Source organism: Trichogramma pretiosum, unplaced genomic scaffold (genome assembly GCF_000599845.2).
Source record: "Trichogramma pretiosum strain Unisexual culture from Peru unplaced genomic scaffold, Tpre_2.0 scaffold40, whole genome shotgun sequence".
Taxonomy (NCBI): domain Eukaryota; kingdom Metazoa; phylum Arthropoda; class Insecta; order Hymenoptera; family Trichogrammatidae; genus Trichogramma; species Trichogramma pretiosum.
This window is the reverse complement of record NW_019641657.1, coordinates 441,015-456,181: the sequence shown is the minus strand read 5'-3', so window position 1 is coordinate 456,181 and position 15,167 is coordinate 441,015. Positions and strand designations below refer to the sequence as shown.

General features: G+C 37.2%; 1 protein-coding gene across 3 annotated transcripts in view; it reads left to right on the top strand.

Annotated features, from left to right (window-relative positions):
- Positions 1 to 7,731, top strand: part of LOC106656343 (zinc finger protein chinmo) — a 72,699-nt gene extending 64,968 nt beyond the window's left edge. For all 3 annotated transcript variants that reach the window (XM_014377289.2, XM_023460144.1, XM_023460143.1), the window contains one exon: positions 5,555 to 7,731. In XM_014377289.2, coding sequence (XP_014232775.1) covers positions 5,555 to 5,811 — 257 coding nt within the window. In that variant the 3' untranslated portion in view covers positions 5,812 to 7,731. The remainder of the gene's footprint in view (positions 1 to 5,554) is intronic.
- Positions 7,732 to 15,167: the final 7,436 nt, after the last annotated feature.

Here is a 15,167-nt window from a genome sequence, read left to right as displayed (position 1 = left end):
GACTACTCGTCATTTAAAACTGATATCTCGAGTTTGCTGTGCCGGTAAAGCACCCCCTCGAATCAATACACTCGTATGATACGATATAATGACATTTGTGGCCTGCGCGCGAATTCCAGTCGTCGTTGTTGGTATTTAGTTTTCGAATCATTGTCTTAATCAAGAGAGTGAGAATCGTGGTCCGAAAATCACGCGTAGAACGTGTACAAAGGTCCTTGAACGTGGCAAAAGTGCACAATGACTCGACAGAGATACGAGAGCAGAGCTACCCTTGATACGAATATATACCCTATACTCGAGGCGAGAAAAAAAAAAGGAAAGAGAGAGTATAAAAATATCAGCTGCTACAGTGGCAAGAAAAGTAGAGTCTCGTGTTATGGTTTATAGAGAAAGAGAGAGAGAGACAGAGAGAATCCGTGTCCCACTTGTCTTATGCGACACTTGTTTGCCTCTCTTACTCGACTCATAATGCCTCGTGAAAAAGCTCGCGAACACATTATATATCTATACGTTCGCGAGGATGTATTATTATATCTATATACGTACGAAAGAGAGTGAACGAGCGCAGTTTTATACTTTCTCTCTTTCTCCTCGATCGTGTGCCCGTCGTCGTCGTTTTCTCAGACGCGCCGTAAGAAAGAAAGAAAGAAAGATAAGCTCCGAGAGACTTGGCGAATAAGAAGAAGAACGAAAGCGAAAGCCATAAGGAGGGATGGAGGGTTGGGGAGGTGGCCGTGAGGTGCTCCGTGCTCCACTATATAGCTGCATACAGCGGGATCGATTTTCCAGGAAACTGCTCGCCTTCGCCAACCACCACCACCACCGCCACCATCGGCTCACCGACACGGGGGAGAAACTCGCGCGCCTGCAATACAGATATATACGCATCCTTACGTAGTACAGCTCTTCGAGACTTGCTCGGATTTCTCTCTCTCTCTTTCTCTTTCTACCTCCTTCGCCCGTTTCTCGCTTCTGCAGAGAGAGAGAGAGAGAGAAGATCCCTCCTTACATGGTATATAGTATATAGCAGTTGGCTTTTTGGGCGCCACCACCCGGCGATTTCGAAATAGGTCAAGGCTGCCGACGACGACGACGACTTGCGGGTGCACGAAAGGGAGTAGGTGCGTGTGTTGTGTTTCGCGTCGGGTGGCGGTGGCGGCGTCAGCGAAATTGGCGCGCGCCGCCGTTTATATATCACGAGATCTCCTCCTTATATACATCGTCGTGTCTTTCTACGCCTCTGTATAGATGTAGCGCAGCCTCGTGTTCTCTATACGCCTCTCGTGCGCGGCCGTTTGTTTGTTGTGCCAATCTTACGTAAACGTAATATATAGTAGTACGCATGAATCTTGACTCGGGGGTGGCAAGTACAGTCACTGGAGTATATCGGACATTTTCTCGACTTTTCTTATTTAGGCTGCTGCGCCCCGTGCACAAAAGGGCGTGGACACCGAGAGAGAGAGGGAGAGAGCGCAAGGGATTTCCCTGAAAATACGTGATACACGCGTTTACGACGTTCTATTTACTTTTTCTCTCGGCCATGATGTGTTTTAGAATCATCGATCGAGCGCTATTCGGAATAACTTTCGATCGTTATAATCACGTTTTCCAATGCAATCGTGGTGCGCAGTGTCGAAACGCGTAATATACGTATATCTCCGAGTTATTGGGAATTATTTCGAAACGCCTTTTTTTCTTTTCTCTCTTTCTCTTCGTACGATTCGTTTCTTTGGTCAATGGCCTTTTTTCGTTTGCGCAACCTTGCACCGCACATTATACCGAGAGTCATCATCGCATACGAGAAAAAAAAAAATCTCGGCCGGCCTTGAAATTTACGACGTTGCGCAACAATGACATTCACGTACTTATACATACGCGTATACACACACAAATATCGTTTGAAGGAGTCATTAACTTCGGGCCAGCGGCATATCCTCCGCGTATAACGTATCTTTATGTGCCGCGCGTATAGTTAGTTCAAGACAATCGCTTAAATACGGTTACACATAGAACGACACAATTGCTGCCGCAACGTCATTAACCTCGAGAGAGGACTAGCTGCAAACAGCAGTTTTCTCCTGTGTACACATAAATGCTCCGAAGATAAGGCGTTGGGAAGCTCGTACATGTATATCGTATATATAATATATAAAGTGCGCACGGGCGCGACAACAAGTGTTCGCGATTCATCTTACGCGAGAATTCACAGCTGAGCTAAAAGGGAAAAAGAAGCAAGAAGAAGTATGTAGTTAGGAGGAGGATGAGAGATGTATACACAGAGAGACGAGATGAGATGAGAATAGAGAGAGAGAGAGAGAGAAGGAAAAAGGGTCAGGATGGGATGTGTATCGGGTCCAAGGAGTCAAGCCAGGCAGGCAGGCGCGTCAGTCGATGTATAGGGAGTTTTTGCGGGCGCGCGCGCGTATCGTGTTTCGAGAAAGCCAAGAGCTGGCCTATAGGCTAGCTTCATCGTATATAGAACCGCATGGCCTCCATAATGTATCGAGGATCTCTCTTCCCTCATTCACTATGTTGTTTGCTTATATGGACGAGGCTTGCATATATACACTTAAGGTTTGACCCATGCAGCAGCAGCTCCTTGTCCCTCTCGTCGATCGGTTTCTCCGTTTCAACCTTGACGTTTTCCCCTTTTGTGCTCGTCATTATGATTATTATTTTTGTCATACGCCCGCAGCTGTACTATCGATCTTTTAGCGGTGCGCTCGCGATGACTATGTTGTATATAAATGAATGTATCGATCCGAAAACTCTTTCCCTCGTCGTAAGCGTATATTATAAGGGTAAAGATTTTTTTTTTTGGTTTAATGACATTATCGAACCAGCTTTCTATCTATATCGCTTCAAATCATTCACGGATCTACGGTCATTTCTCTCGAGCTCTCACCGCATGCATAGTAATATTATTACGCGATCGGGGCACGACATAGGATATTAATTTCTCCATCATCGGGGATTAGCGGCGAACACGACTCACGAAATGTGTGTCCTGCTGCTGCTGCACGCCACGATGTATCGACTTTCCTTGTTTTTATCCTGTATTATTAATACCATACGGAAACATCGGTGCGAGCAACAACACGGTGATGACGATCGACAAGGCGCACCTGCGCCGCGTGCAGCACACGCACAACCGCAGCGACCAACCCTCCCCCGCGCCGAATTCGAGCCGCAGTTCTGGTTCCTTTTTTTCTCTCTCTCTCTTCATATTTAATACACCGAAAGGCGAGTTGTATAACATAATAATTAATGCGCCACGTCGCATAAAATGTGTGCCTGTGTGTATGTGTGTGTATGCGTGCCCTGCGCCCAATAACGCCGACGAGCATCTGTTCTCTCGCTCTCTCTCTCTCTCTCTCTCTCTCTGGTGTGTGCAACACGTAGTATATTTATAACAAACATTACGACGCCGAATCTCTTCGGCCCCGAACTGGGTCTCTTTTTTCAGCCCATAAAGTCGATTGCGAAACAGCGGGATTTTTGCGCGCGCACTGCCCCTTTCGTTTTTTTCTTCTGCTACGTTATAAGCTATATGGTAGAAAAATTCTCCTCTGGCATAAAAAAAAAAATCAGTAAAAGCAACAGCGACTTGGTCGTCGTCGTCGTCGTTTCTTTCCTTCGCTTCCTTTCCATTAGTCATTCGTATGGATAGTTGCACACACATACGCGGGTTTTTTTTCCACTTCTTTGTTTCGAAACCGCTTGTGCGCGCGCGTGCACAAATAGATTCCTCGAGCTTTCGCTCTTTGTCTATAATAGAGAAACGTGCTGCACGCGCCGCCTCTGTGCCATGTGTGTGTGTGTTTAATATACACACTCAGACACACGAAATTTTTACGCGCAGTCAGCTGCTTTTGCTGTGTGCCTATGTGTGTATGTGTGTTTCCGAGTATTATTATTGCGCGCGACTCCCCCATAGAGTTTCGTTGTTTTCGAGTGCAAATACCCATGAGCTCGACAACAATTAGACCGCCTCGTGCTGCTGCTTGATTTCCTTATAGCATAATAATGCCTGCGCTATACCTTTGCAGAGTGTGTATGGCTTTTGATGTTTCGGCGCGCGCCAGCGCACATGCAAATGCAGCCGATGACGACAATTAGCGTTGTTTCTTTTCATCCCATTTTCGAGTTTTTTTTCTTCTGTTTTTTTTCTGATTCCGCTTGCATACCGTATACAATAGTTTGTCATTACGGGCGGCGTCAAGGATTTCATCGCGTATGCAGAAGATATCGCGATTATCACACTTCCTCGTCGCGACCTTTTTTTCTTTCTGTTTTTCGTCTTTTATCTTGGTTTCTCGAAAAAAGAAATAAAAAAAAAACAACGACTCGAAATGATCGTAAACGCGTGACGATATTTGGGGGGGCCGAAAATTATGCTGTTTTTCGAATGTGTTTATGGAGCTTGTGCGCTGCCGTGACGTTACAATATTTTTTCTTCACTCGCAATGAAAATGTATAGCATGTACTTGCAGGATAGAAATTCCGGATGATTACATAACTTTGTTATTTCATGATTCTTTTTTTACCTGGGGGGGAAGCTTCTAATGAGTTCCAAAGATGGTCCGTGAGAAATTGTCTATGCCGCACATTGCATTGATTCATTCAAATGATGAGAAATATTATGATACAGAGAAGTCATAACTCTCAATGCTGTTAAAAAAATGAATGTCAGTTTTCACGTATACATAAGAATGACCACCGCCGCAGTGATCAATATGCCTCCCGAGAGTCTGCTTTTCACTCTAATACCTATAATAGTTCAATGCCATATACGGCCAGACGTGTCTCTGAGGATGAAACATTAGAAATCTGTGCTTATGCTTAATTGCAATTCGATTCGTTCGGGCATACGATTCACGTTTTTAACATTCGTTTGCATTTTTAAGATATTAAAAAACTTCAATGAAATTTCAATATGATAATTGGATGTTAATCTTCCACCGCTGGAATACCTCAGACACAAATCTGATTTCAAATGACATGACGGGCGCCGTAGACTTTTTTTAAGGATTACCGGTTGTAATTAATTCAAAGCTCCTCGCAAATGCGAAGTTACACTTGCGATGATGCTGGTTAGCCGAATAAAAAAGTGACATTGCATCAATTAATAATGCGAGGTTACTGACTCGCTCATATTATAATACATTTTTATAAATCTCAGCTAGCTTAGTCATTAATACATTCAACGCTCTACTATCTAGTTTCTTTGCTCTCTCTGTCTAAAGGTATTAAATGAATGAGTCATTTTTTTCTAATGCTTTTGATTTTATACGAAGAAAAACGATATGGGCGATACATTTTTTTTCCTCTATGAACTGCTTTATGGGTAATTTTCGGAACGTCCGCGAAGTCATAATGCTCTGTAATTTTATAAAAGAACCATATTCACGAAGGTGAAAAAACCCACCATCCTCGTAAACAAGTTCGATAGAGCTTGTCAAAGGGATTTAAAAAAAAAATCATAAAACAAAAATTCTATGCACGTTCTCTTCGAGCATCATTTACTAATCCTCTTTGTTTTTTCTCCTCGCAGGAAAGAAACTCAAGTGCCCGTTCTGCGAGAGGCTCTACGGCTACGAGACGAATCTACGAGCCCACGTGCGACAGCGCCACCAAGGTATCAGAGTGCCCTGTCCGCACTGCGATCGCACGTTCACGCGGCGCAACACCGTGCGGCGTCACATAGCGCGCGAGCACAAGAACACCGTGAACCAGCCGATCCCGTCGCCCGACAAGGACCCCAACTCCAGACAGGGTGGCAGCCGCGGCGGAGGCTCGAGAGCCCAGTAGCTAGAGGTGGCCGCGGCAGCACAGCGATCACCCAGCAGCGATAATAGTCCACCCATAGGGCGGCATCGTCGTCAACGATCCCACAGCCCCGTCGCTGTCGTCGACCATTGCCAGCTGAGCAATGGCGACGGCAGTGCCTCGTGCAGCAGCGTCAACAGCGCCAGCGCCGATGGCGGCGGTGGCGGCGGCTTCAACAGCGTCATAAGCTGCTACGTAAACAGGTATCAGCGAGAGGACGACGCCTCGAGTGGACTGACGGCGACGACGACGACGACGACGACCCCCTTTAGCTCTAAGACCTTGAAATCATGACTACTACCGACCTCTCCAATTGCTTCGTATCCCCTAGTAGTAGTGGAAGCAGCATCGGCTGCAGCTGCAGCGGCTACAACACCGGCAGGAGCAGCAGCAACTACAAGAATCAAGAGCTCTCGCCGCCGATTGGGCTTGTTCGCCAACACCGCGAGGACGATGAAGGTGCCCGGTGCCCGGTCTGCGAGATAATTCAATGAACACAAGTACTATTCACAAAGCTAGTCAATGAAAATGTGCAAATGACCAGCCGAGAATCCATCGTTCGCACGAGCTCCACAGGCGGACACACACAAACGATGACCAAGAACGCGGAATACGCGTTGCAGAGCCTAGTCGTGTTTACATAGGCGCAGCAGCCGCTAGTTCTCGAGCGATGGATTGAGAAAAAAAAAGGATTAAATAAATGAATAAAAACGTTGACAATGGTTTAAGGACGGTATAATCGTGATTACGCGTAGCTTATTACAGATCGATAAATGATGATTAAATTATGTTTATAATGAACCACAGCAAATTATGATAGAAATTATGATACAAATTATGTTTATAAATGAAAAAAGCAGTGAATGCGACTTAAAAAATTATGCATAGTAATGTCTATGCAGGCTGCACGAGAGTCTGCATACTACTAGATAATGGCACGCTTTGTCGTTGCATTGAAAGAGATGAATTGATAGTGTGCTTGGGATAATGAATGAATGAATGGGTGTGTGCTGATCATAATTAATAGTGTTTATGATGATTACAACTGTGTTGTGCATTTTAACGAAAAAAAAAAGTAATTAACAGAGTATGTGATATAACGTTATTTATGCAGATTTAAAAAAAAAGATGATTGCATATAATTCAAAATAAGTCATTGATAAACTCTCAAAACTTCATGACTTAAATATTAATACAATAGCTGAAATATGAGGTTTTCGAGGAGCGCTAATATCTACCGTAAAAAGTTAAGAATACGTTTAAATGATAATATGAATCTATCGTTACCGCAATAATTGACAAAGACTATAGTTTATATTATTAAAAAGAGGTGAATGAAATGAAAAAATAATAATGATAATACGTCGACGTATATTATACGGTGAAGTCCAGAAGGGTACACAAAAGAAACTAAAAAACCAAGCTGCGATAAATACTGTTTAAATGATCCTAGTTTTTTATACACAGATATAAATAATAGAAAAGAGAACTAAACTGTTAAATAATATACAAACACTGTCTCACATAAACACACATTTAAAATGCGCACCGGGTAATCGGACCACCCGCGTAAAAGTTTTTAACCGGGCCTCCGAAACCCGGTCGACATTTACTTTCTTTTATATTTTGTATTATTCAAGTCGAAGTTATTTGTGCTAAGTTCAGGATTATTAATAGTAATTCTAAAAGTATTACAAGGGATTTTTTTTGTTATAGTACAATAGTACAATAGGCATAACATATAAAATCTGTTACCATAAATGGAAGTCATTTCAACTACAATAATTCTTGTACTACTAATACACGCACAGTGCCAAACCAATTCTCACAGTTATTAATAATTATTAATTGTATAAAAATGTTTTTTTTTGGTTTAATAAATTTTCTATCAAATGAAACAGATTTTTGGCGGAACGATGATTGACAAAAAAAATTTATTCGTACCTCGAATACGTACAGCGAGTCTTAAAATTTATCACTAAATCATGCAAATCATTCTTTATCGTTCACTTGAAAAAGCGAATTTTTATTTCATTCATATCATCGTGTGAAACGTATAAATACGTTAACTTTTATAAAAGCTCATGCAGAAAAACTAACCGCGTTAAAACATTTAAAATAATTGAATGGAAATAGTAATAGTTAAGAAAAAAGAAGCGCGCTCGCAACTGCCATCGTAAGCTCTGCACAATGTATATAATCGCGTACACAAACTTTCCTCGGAGATGCTACGCTTTTGATGAGGCAATGACTCAGATATAAGACTGCAATATAATATTTATATACGCATTCAAGCACGTGCAATCGGGAATTTGTACACAATGAGTAAAAAAACGTACACACGAGTTAATAATATAATAGAAATAAATTACTAATTAAATATATATATTTATACAACAGACTTAATATATGTATTTTTTAAATAGTTTTTGTTTTTTCTTTATCAACGTGTGTATTATGTACAAACGATAATGATTTTGTGGTATCTTCGAGGAGACCCCGATAATGAATACTCACAACACGGATAATAGTTCATTTACATGAATTTTAATACGTACGGCAGTGACGATGCGCTCTGAAATTTAAACGCGCGACTCAACTACAGAGCAGAACAATCAATATCATTTTGTTAACTATTTACAGTGTTTAATAATTCAACGGACTTTTGTCCAGAGCAATAGTAAAAACCGACGCTAATAATAAACAAATTAATAGTAATGATAAATTATAAGGGATAATTAAGCGATTTACACAAAGATTATAAGTGAAGAATCATAAACCTGATCGAACGAAGAGACATGAAAAATAGTAAATTAATTAATTGTAAAAGAAACATATTGATCAGAATCGGGTTGCAAGCTTATGATTGAAAGAATTACATATAGAACTTAGAGTATACGTTTTTTTGTTCACCGATCATGATGACCGAGTGCTATCAGTGATATTAAACTATACAGTTGTAGATTGACGTCCGTGACTTTTTTGCCTTTTCACCGCGTTACTCATAGACAAAACACACCTATTACATACATTATATACTTACTGATCTAATAATTGAAAGTTAATAGTGAAATGACTCAAGCGCTTGACCAAATAAGAAGGCGTGTTCAATAGAAATATATACTGATGATAGTTTATTAATATTATTGTTTTTCATATGATTTTGTAGTAATAACGGTAGAATCTAATCATGGACGCCAATTTTAGCGCAGGATGTGTTATGAATTATTTCGATCGCCTTATAAATATCTGATATGAAATATACATTTTTGTACTTTACACTATATATATATACTCCTAGTCAGGATAACATCGCGCGTTATTATAATGATATTGTTGCAGTATTTGAGCTATTTCTCTTTTTCTTGCAATACAGTGAAATATTATGTATATGTATAAATGCTCAATAGTTTTTGTTACAGTAAAGATCGATCATTAAAAGGGTCGATCGAAACCGAAGTTACCTCACAACGATATGCCTACTATAGTGAAACGTTATATTTATATCAAAGACAATAGATACAATAGAGATTTATTTACTATTTATTGAATAATAATGTGAAGCCTGGAGTAAACGAGTGGCATTTCTTACAGTCAAGAATTTGTTGTTTTTTATGAATAATGCAATAAGCATCCGTGATACAATAGATATCAGTAATAGATTTATAACGATAATAGAATCAGAAATAGTTTTGCGGCCAGTGGCGACGGGTAACTAGCTTTAAGCATCAACTTGCCACCACAGAGCCTTTATTACACGTTTAATAATGCATACATGACGTAACAGGGAATGAACAGATCACTTTATTACATTTACGCAATATTATTGATATAGTATCCTTCACAGGTAAACGACAACCCAGTTTCGTGTCAATTCATAGACTTTCATAGTGCTTATTTGTGTTAAAAACTTCATTACAGCATTGCATTCATTATTTTTAGTTTGAGATTAAATATTAAGATAATGCAGAGTAAGATATATTGATTCATGTTCCATTTGATCTTGATCATTTCATTCACATTTGACACAAAACTGCGGTAATGTCATTTACTCATTTCAGTCAAGTCTTTACATATTACCACTAGAAATAAAAATATTTATTTTCGTTACCAGAGGGTCAATAGTTTAATAATCAAAGATTTTTATTTTTGCATTTTTTTTATCTTTGTTTATATAATTTGTCATCAAACTACCGTTACTCATATTTTCTGCTGAAAATAAAACCAAACAAATCAAACAATCAATCGTTTACTTAATGATAATAATATATAATCGTGACTAAAGAGTGTTACGTCTTTCATCGATTTGTATCAATGAATACGTTTTTAATTTTGTATTTAGGTGAACATTTAATTGAAAAATACTTCACGCGGTCGAAAACATAAAAGATGAAAATTGCACATCCCAAACTGCAAATGTACCCGAACTTATTGTAAAATCATGAGCGTTTGTAAGAATGTGAAAACCGAATGAATTGTGTTGCACTACTTTAACCTTTAGGAAAAAAAAAGAAAAAAACATAAAATTAGGATTTGGAATATATAAGCGTATGCATAAGTAAAACAAATATCGATATCATATAGGCAAATATTTCGGAATCCATTAATTCAAAAAAAAAATAATAATAACTGTAAGTTTAAATGCTGCGCGTAAGTGCAACATATTAGCGGATAGATCGGATTGAAATTATCCATTGTCAGTCGAAAAAAGTTTCAACTTCGAGTAAATAACGAGACGGGATCAGCTTGCGAGTTTCGTGAAAGATAAAAAGAGAGCAAAAATTATCGTAAAAAACGAGGCTTTTCGATGAGTAAAAAAAAAATAACACTTTTTGGTAGATTTTATCGATCTAAGCCGGTGTACCACACAAAAAATTTAATCCTATGCTACTTTCGACACGTATTTATCAAAAGTATATTCTCATCACGTATATAAGATATAAAAATATGAAATCGTGCTATTATAAAAGATTGCGAATGGGAAATAGTGTGCGGGGCTTTTCTGGCTATTGATTAATAAGATAAGTTCTTTGAGTTACCAATACAGGCTGAAAAAATTTTCAAAACGTACTTTTAATTAAATCAAATTTTTCTTTGTATGTATATGAGGTTATTATTATCTAATTAAGTTGAATAATTTTAGGGGTTTTTATGATAGTGCGAGTAGAAATCGCCCCAGCGAGCTTTTCGGTATCTAGAAATGTGCCGATCGTGAAAAAATTGCAATCTTTTGGCTAATTTGTATATAGATATTTAAATGTAATCTTCTGATAATATTTGTAGTAAATTAACAAAATTTAAAGCTTTCATATATGCGGCATACTTTAGATTATTTCTATAATTGAGGTAAATTGAAATTCCGCAAGTTTTAGGTAGCTATAATTAAAAATCGACACATTTCCTAGATTCGCGCTTACATTGTACTCGTAAAAATGACACGCAGAAAATTTGAGAAAAATTTTTAAAGTAATCCATTGCTACTAAATTTCACACGAAGTTGTGCACCGTGCGTTAAAATTATGTTTGGAGCAAAAAAAATTGAAAGATTTCGATGATGCGCGGCTCATAAAGTCGGAATCGGGATAGAAGAATCGAACGACCGACTGAAAGCTTGATCGGGTGCAAATACAATATGAGTACAAGTGGTATAGTATGTTTGGGTTTATTTAGATAATGTGAAGATGTATGCTTAGGTTATTGATAAAATATTATTACACGTATTTAAAGTTATATAATAAAATATCGCAGAGAAAATAATGAGGACGAGAAAAATAAAGTAGGAGGCTTAGAAGAAGATGTAATGCGCGATTAAGACCGTTGAGCGACGTATGTGTATAGTTGAAATAATTGTAAATGTGAAACTGTTGAAAAACGAGGGAAAAAATAACAAACCGACTTGGAAGTGTATCCGGCATAGCAACATTTAAAGAAAGATTCTCTCTCTTCGTATTTACCTCATTAATTTCAAGCGAGCAATGTTCGGCAAACGTATTTGGCTAAATGAAATTGACAAAAATTGATGAAAAAAAAATTCAAAAATCGTATAAAACAAAAAAACGTCTCGGGGAGGAGAGAGAAAGTAAAAAATTTAGTAGCTTAAGAGGTATATAATCATTTTCTTGAATATATCTGTATACATACTTATATATGATATATAGAAAAAATTGAAAGCTCGCGTTTCTGTTGATTTTAAAGCTGTTTTTCTCAGTTGCTGTTTGGAGAAACGTACACACGGCCGGGGCAAAAATTGAAATCTCAATGTATGCAAAGAAAACACTCGTAAAACGTAAAGATAATTGTACACTTTTCACGTCACTCACACACGTTACACACACAAATAAGACAAACAGAGTATAAGACACATATACACACACACACACTTGCACCTATGTACGTTTTTCATCGCGATATCGCGTATGTGTTTGTTAGTTTTCCACTTCTGTTTTTGTTGATTAGTTCAAAGGATAATAAATAAATAAATAAATAAATAAATAAATAAAAGTCTAATGTACGATTAAATAAATGACGGGGGGGAGATGATTAAAGTAAAAAAAGCGTCGGGTGATCGACCAAAAAGTGATCGCTCGTTTCGCACCTATATCCGCGCCGAGTCGGACGAGGACATGCAAAAAAAGTGCTCGACGAGATATCTCTCTTCTCGCGAGCCTTTCTCGGGTTTCAAAAACTCGAATGGTTTCGGACACGTGTTAAAAAAGATAAAAAAATAAAAATTGATTAAAAACTCTTTCGGCCGTTGTTGTTTGATCAATGAAAAAGAAAATTTTCTCGACTCTCGTTCAATAACAAAAAACTTGGAATCGTCCGGCTTGGCCGATCGCACACCTAAGCCTGTATACCACGTTGGTAACCGAGGTGTCATGATACGATCTTAGGCACATCGATGCATACGCGTGGCAAATGCAATATCGACCTTTGGAATCGTACGAATGAAAGATTATGTGCGCGCGTACGCACTCGATGCCTATGTATACATTCATTATACTCTTATTACATTAAAAAAATATATTTATAAATACATATTATATATAAATATATTTATATGCGTACCGAATGATGAATTTTGAGATAAAATTATAAATCGCTAATTGGCAGGATTTTTGAGAAAAAAAAATCAGATGAGTGAAAAAAAAAGAACGACGAGAGCGAAGTATAAACTGGTTTCGAAGTGTATCCGAAAATTTGGCTAAAGCGAACATTCTAATACTCTGTAGGATAATATTTTGCATGTTGTTTACGTAATATGTGTTTGAAAACAATTGAAAGAAAAATTACTAAGTGGATTCAAAATCCTTTTTCAAAATTTGATGTCGTGACAATGTGTGGAAACAAAAAGCATAAAACGCATGCATACGGCGTGATTTATTAATGCAAAAACATGTATCGAGTGAAAAACCATACTACTTGTAATTTGACTTTTCTTATATTTTACAGGCCGCATAATATGCATGTATATCGCATTATGTTATTGAAATGCGACGATATCAATCCGTCTCGTTCGCGAGTCAAAACCTCCTCTTCTTGATGAAAAAAATTGTAATACATTAAGACTGGGGCACGCTGTAAAGTACCGCCAGTTCGAATGTAGAAATATTCCAAAAAATTGGCATGTACCGAGAATCAAAATTTTTCACACAAAATTTTGATCGCACATTAATGAAACCCCATCACATTTGGGCCATTTCGATGTACGGCAGGCTAACAAAATTAAAAAAAAAGAAATCTTGGAGATGATGAAAATTTGGTTTTTTGAAATTTACCACGAACTTGAAAAATGAAATTGAAAAAGAAAGCTCTGTCGCTAAAGGGACAAAATTGTAACTCTAAATTATAGAAAATAGAAAAAAAATCTGGAGCGAGGTTTAATAATCATTTTAATATAATTCATGTCATCACTGTGCGAACTTCACGCTCACTTTTCATCACAATGTTAGCTGATCTTGGTTTTTATCAATGTAATAATTTGCTAAAAAAAAAAAAAATTAGTAAGCAACTGGTGCACTTATAAAAACTGATAAGCGAAGACACACCGATATCTCGTCGTCGTCGCTGCTCTCGTCCGTGTATTCCTGCGACGAGTTTAACGAGTTTATGCGATTGAGTAAAAGTGATGAATAAGCTCAGCGAAATATTATTAAGTACCGAAACGTCGATTTGTGCTGATTTTTATTTTCACTCGTCCAAGATTTATTCAAGCATGAAAAATAGATACTTATTTTATAACAGTGATATAGAGCTAATATTTTTATTGCAAATATACGTAATTAATAAGTGAAAGGTGAATGTGTAAAAAAAGAGAGGAATGTACGAAAGTTAAATAATTGGTGATGAAAATCGGCACGACTCTGACTTTTCGGTATCATCGGTATACTGATTAGAAGAGTTCACTCATAATTTTCATAAAACAATGTGTGTAATGTTTTTAATATAATCTTTTATTCGCGCATTCATTACCACGTTGCGCGCGTAATGAACATTGATGATGTTTTATGAGCGAATGCGAAGGTTTATTATCACAAAAAGCAAAAAAAAAACTGAAATAAGAAAAAAATGAAAGAAGTACATCTTTTAAGCAAAGCGGAAGAGCGACGGGCTCGATTGAATAAGGGCGAAATATCATTTAAGCTTAAGTGATCCGCGGATCACTGTTTTATAGTACAAAGTAATAATAATGCTAAAGTTGCGGCGTAGAAGAATGTCGATTACATACCGAATAATTATCATTCACGTAAATAGGATTTTTTATCAGGTCTACCTGCGCATTGTAATTATTACTCTTAAGAGAAGCAAAACAAAACTCGAAGAGAAATTTGTATGCTCGATATTCCATCTCGAATTCGGGTAGATTTTTCATTTGTCGAATCTTGTTCTTTTGTATAAAATTTTAATTTTATTCTAGAAATAAGCCAGATATTATTAGTTATTTTTAAATTTTAATTTAAGTTTTTTATTTCAAAAATTATTTGTAATTGTAACAATTGTTCAAGCTCCGATTACTACTACATTTAAATCATTACCATGATAACTATAATAATGATTATTATTATAATTATTATTATCATTATTATTATTATTATTATTATTAATATTATTATTATTATTATTATTATTATAATTTATATGTTTTTATCATTATTTTTATTTCTAAGGAGTTGTATTTAAATTATTATATGAAATAATACTGTTATAAACGCGATTAAAGTCATTTTTATTTTTATTTTCCCTCATTTTTTAATTTAGTTCATTTTATCATTTTTTTGAAGAAAATATCTAACAAAGACTTGAATATTTAAGGTATATAAAACATAGTACCGAATAAG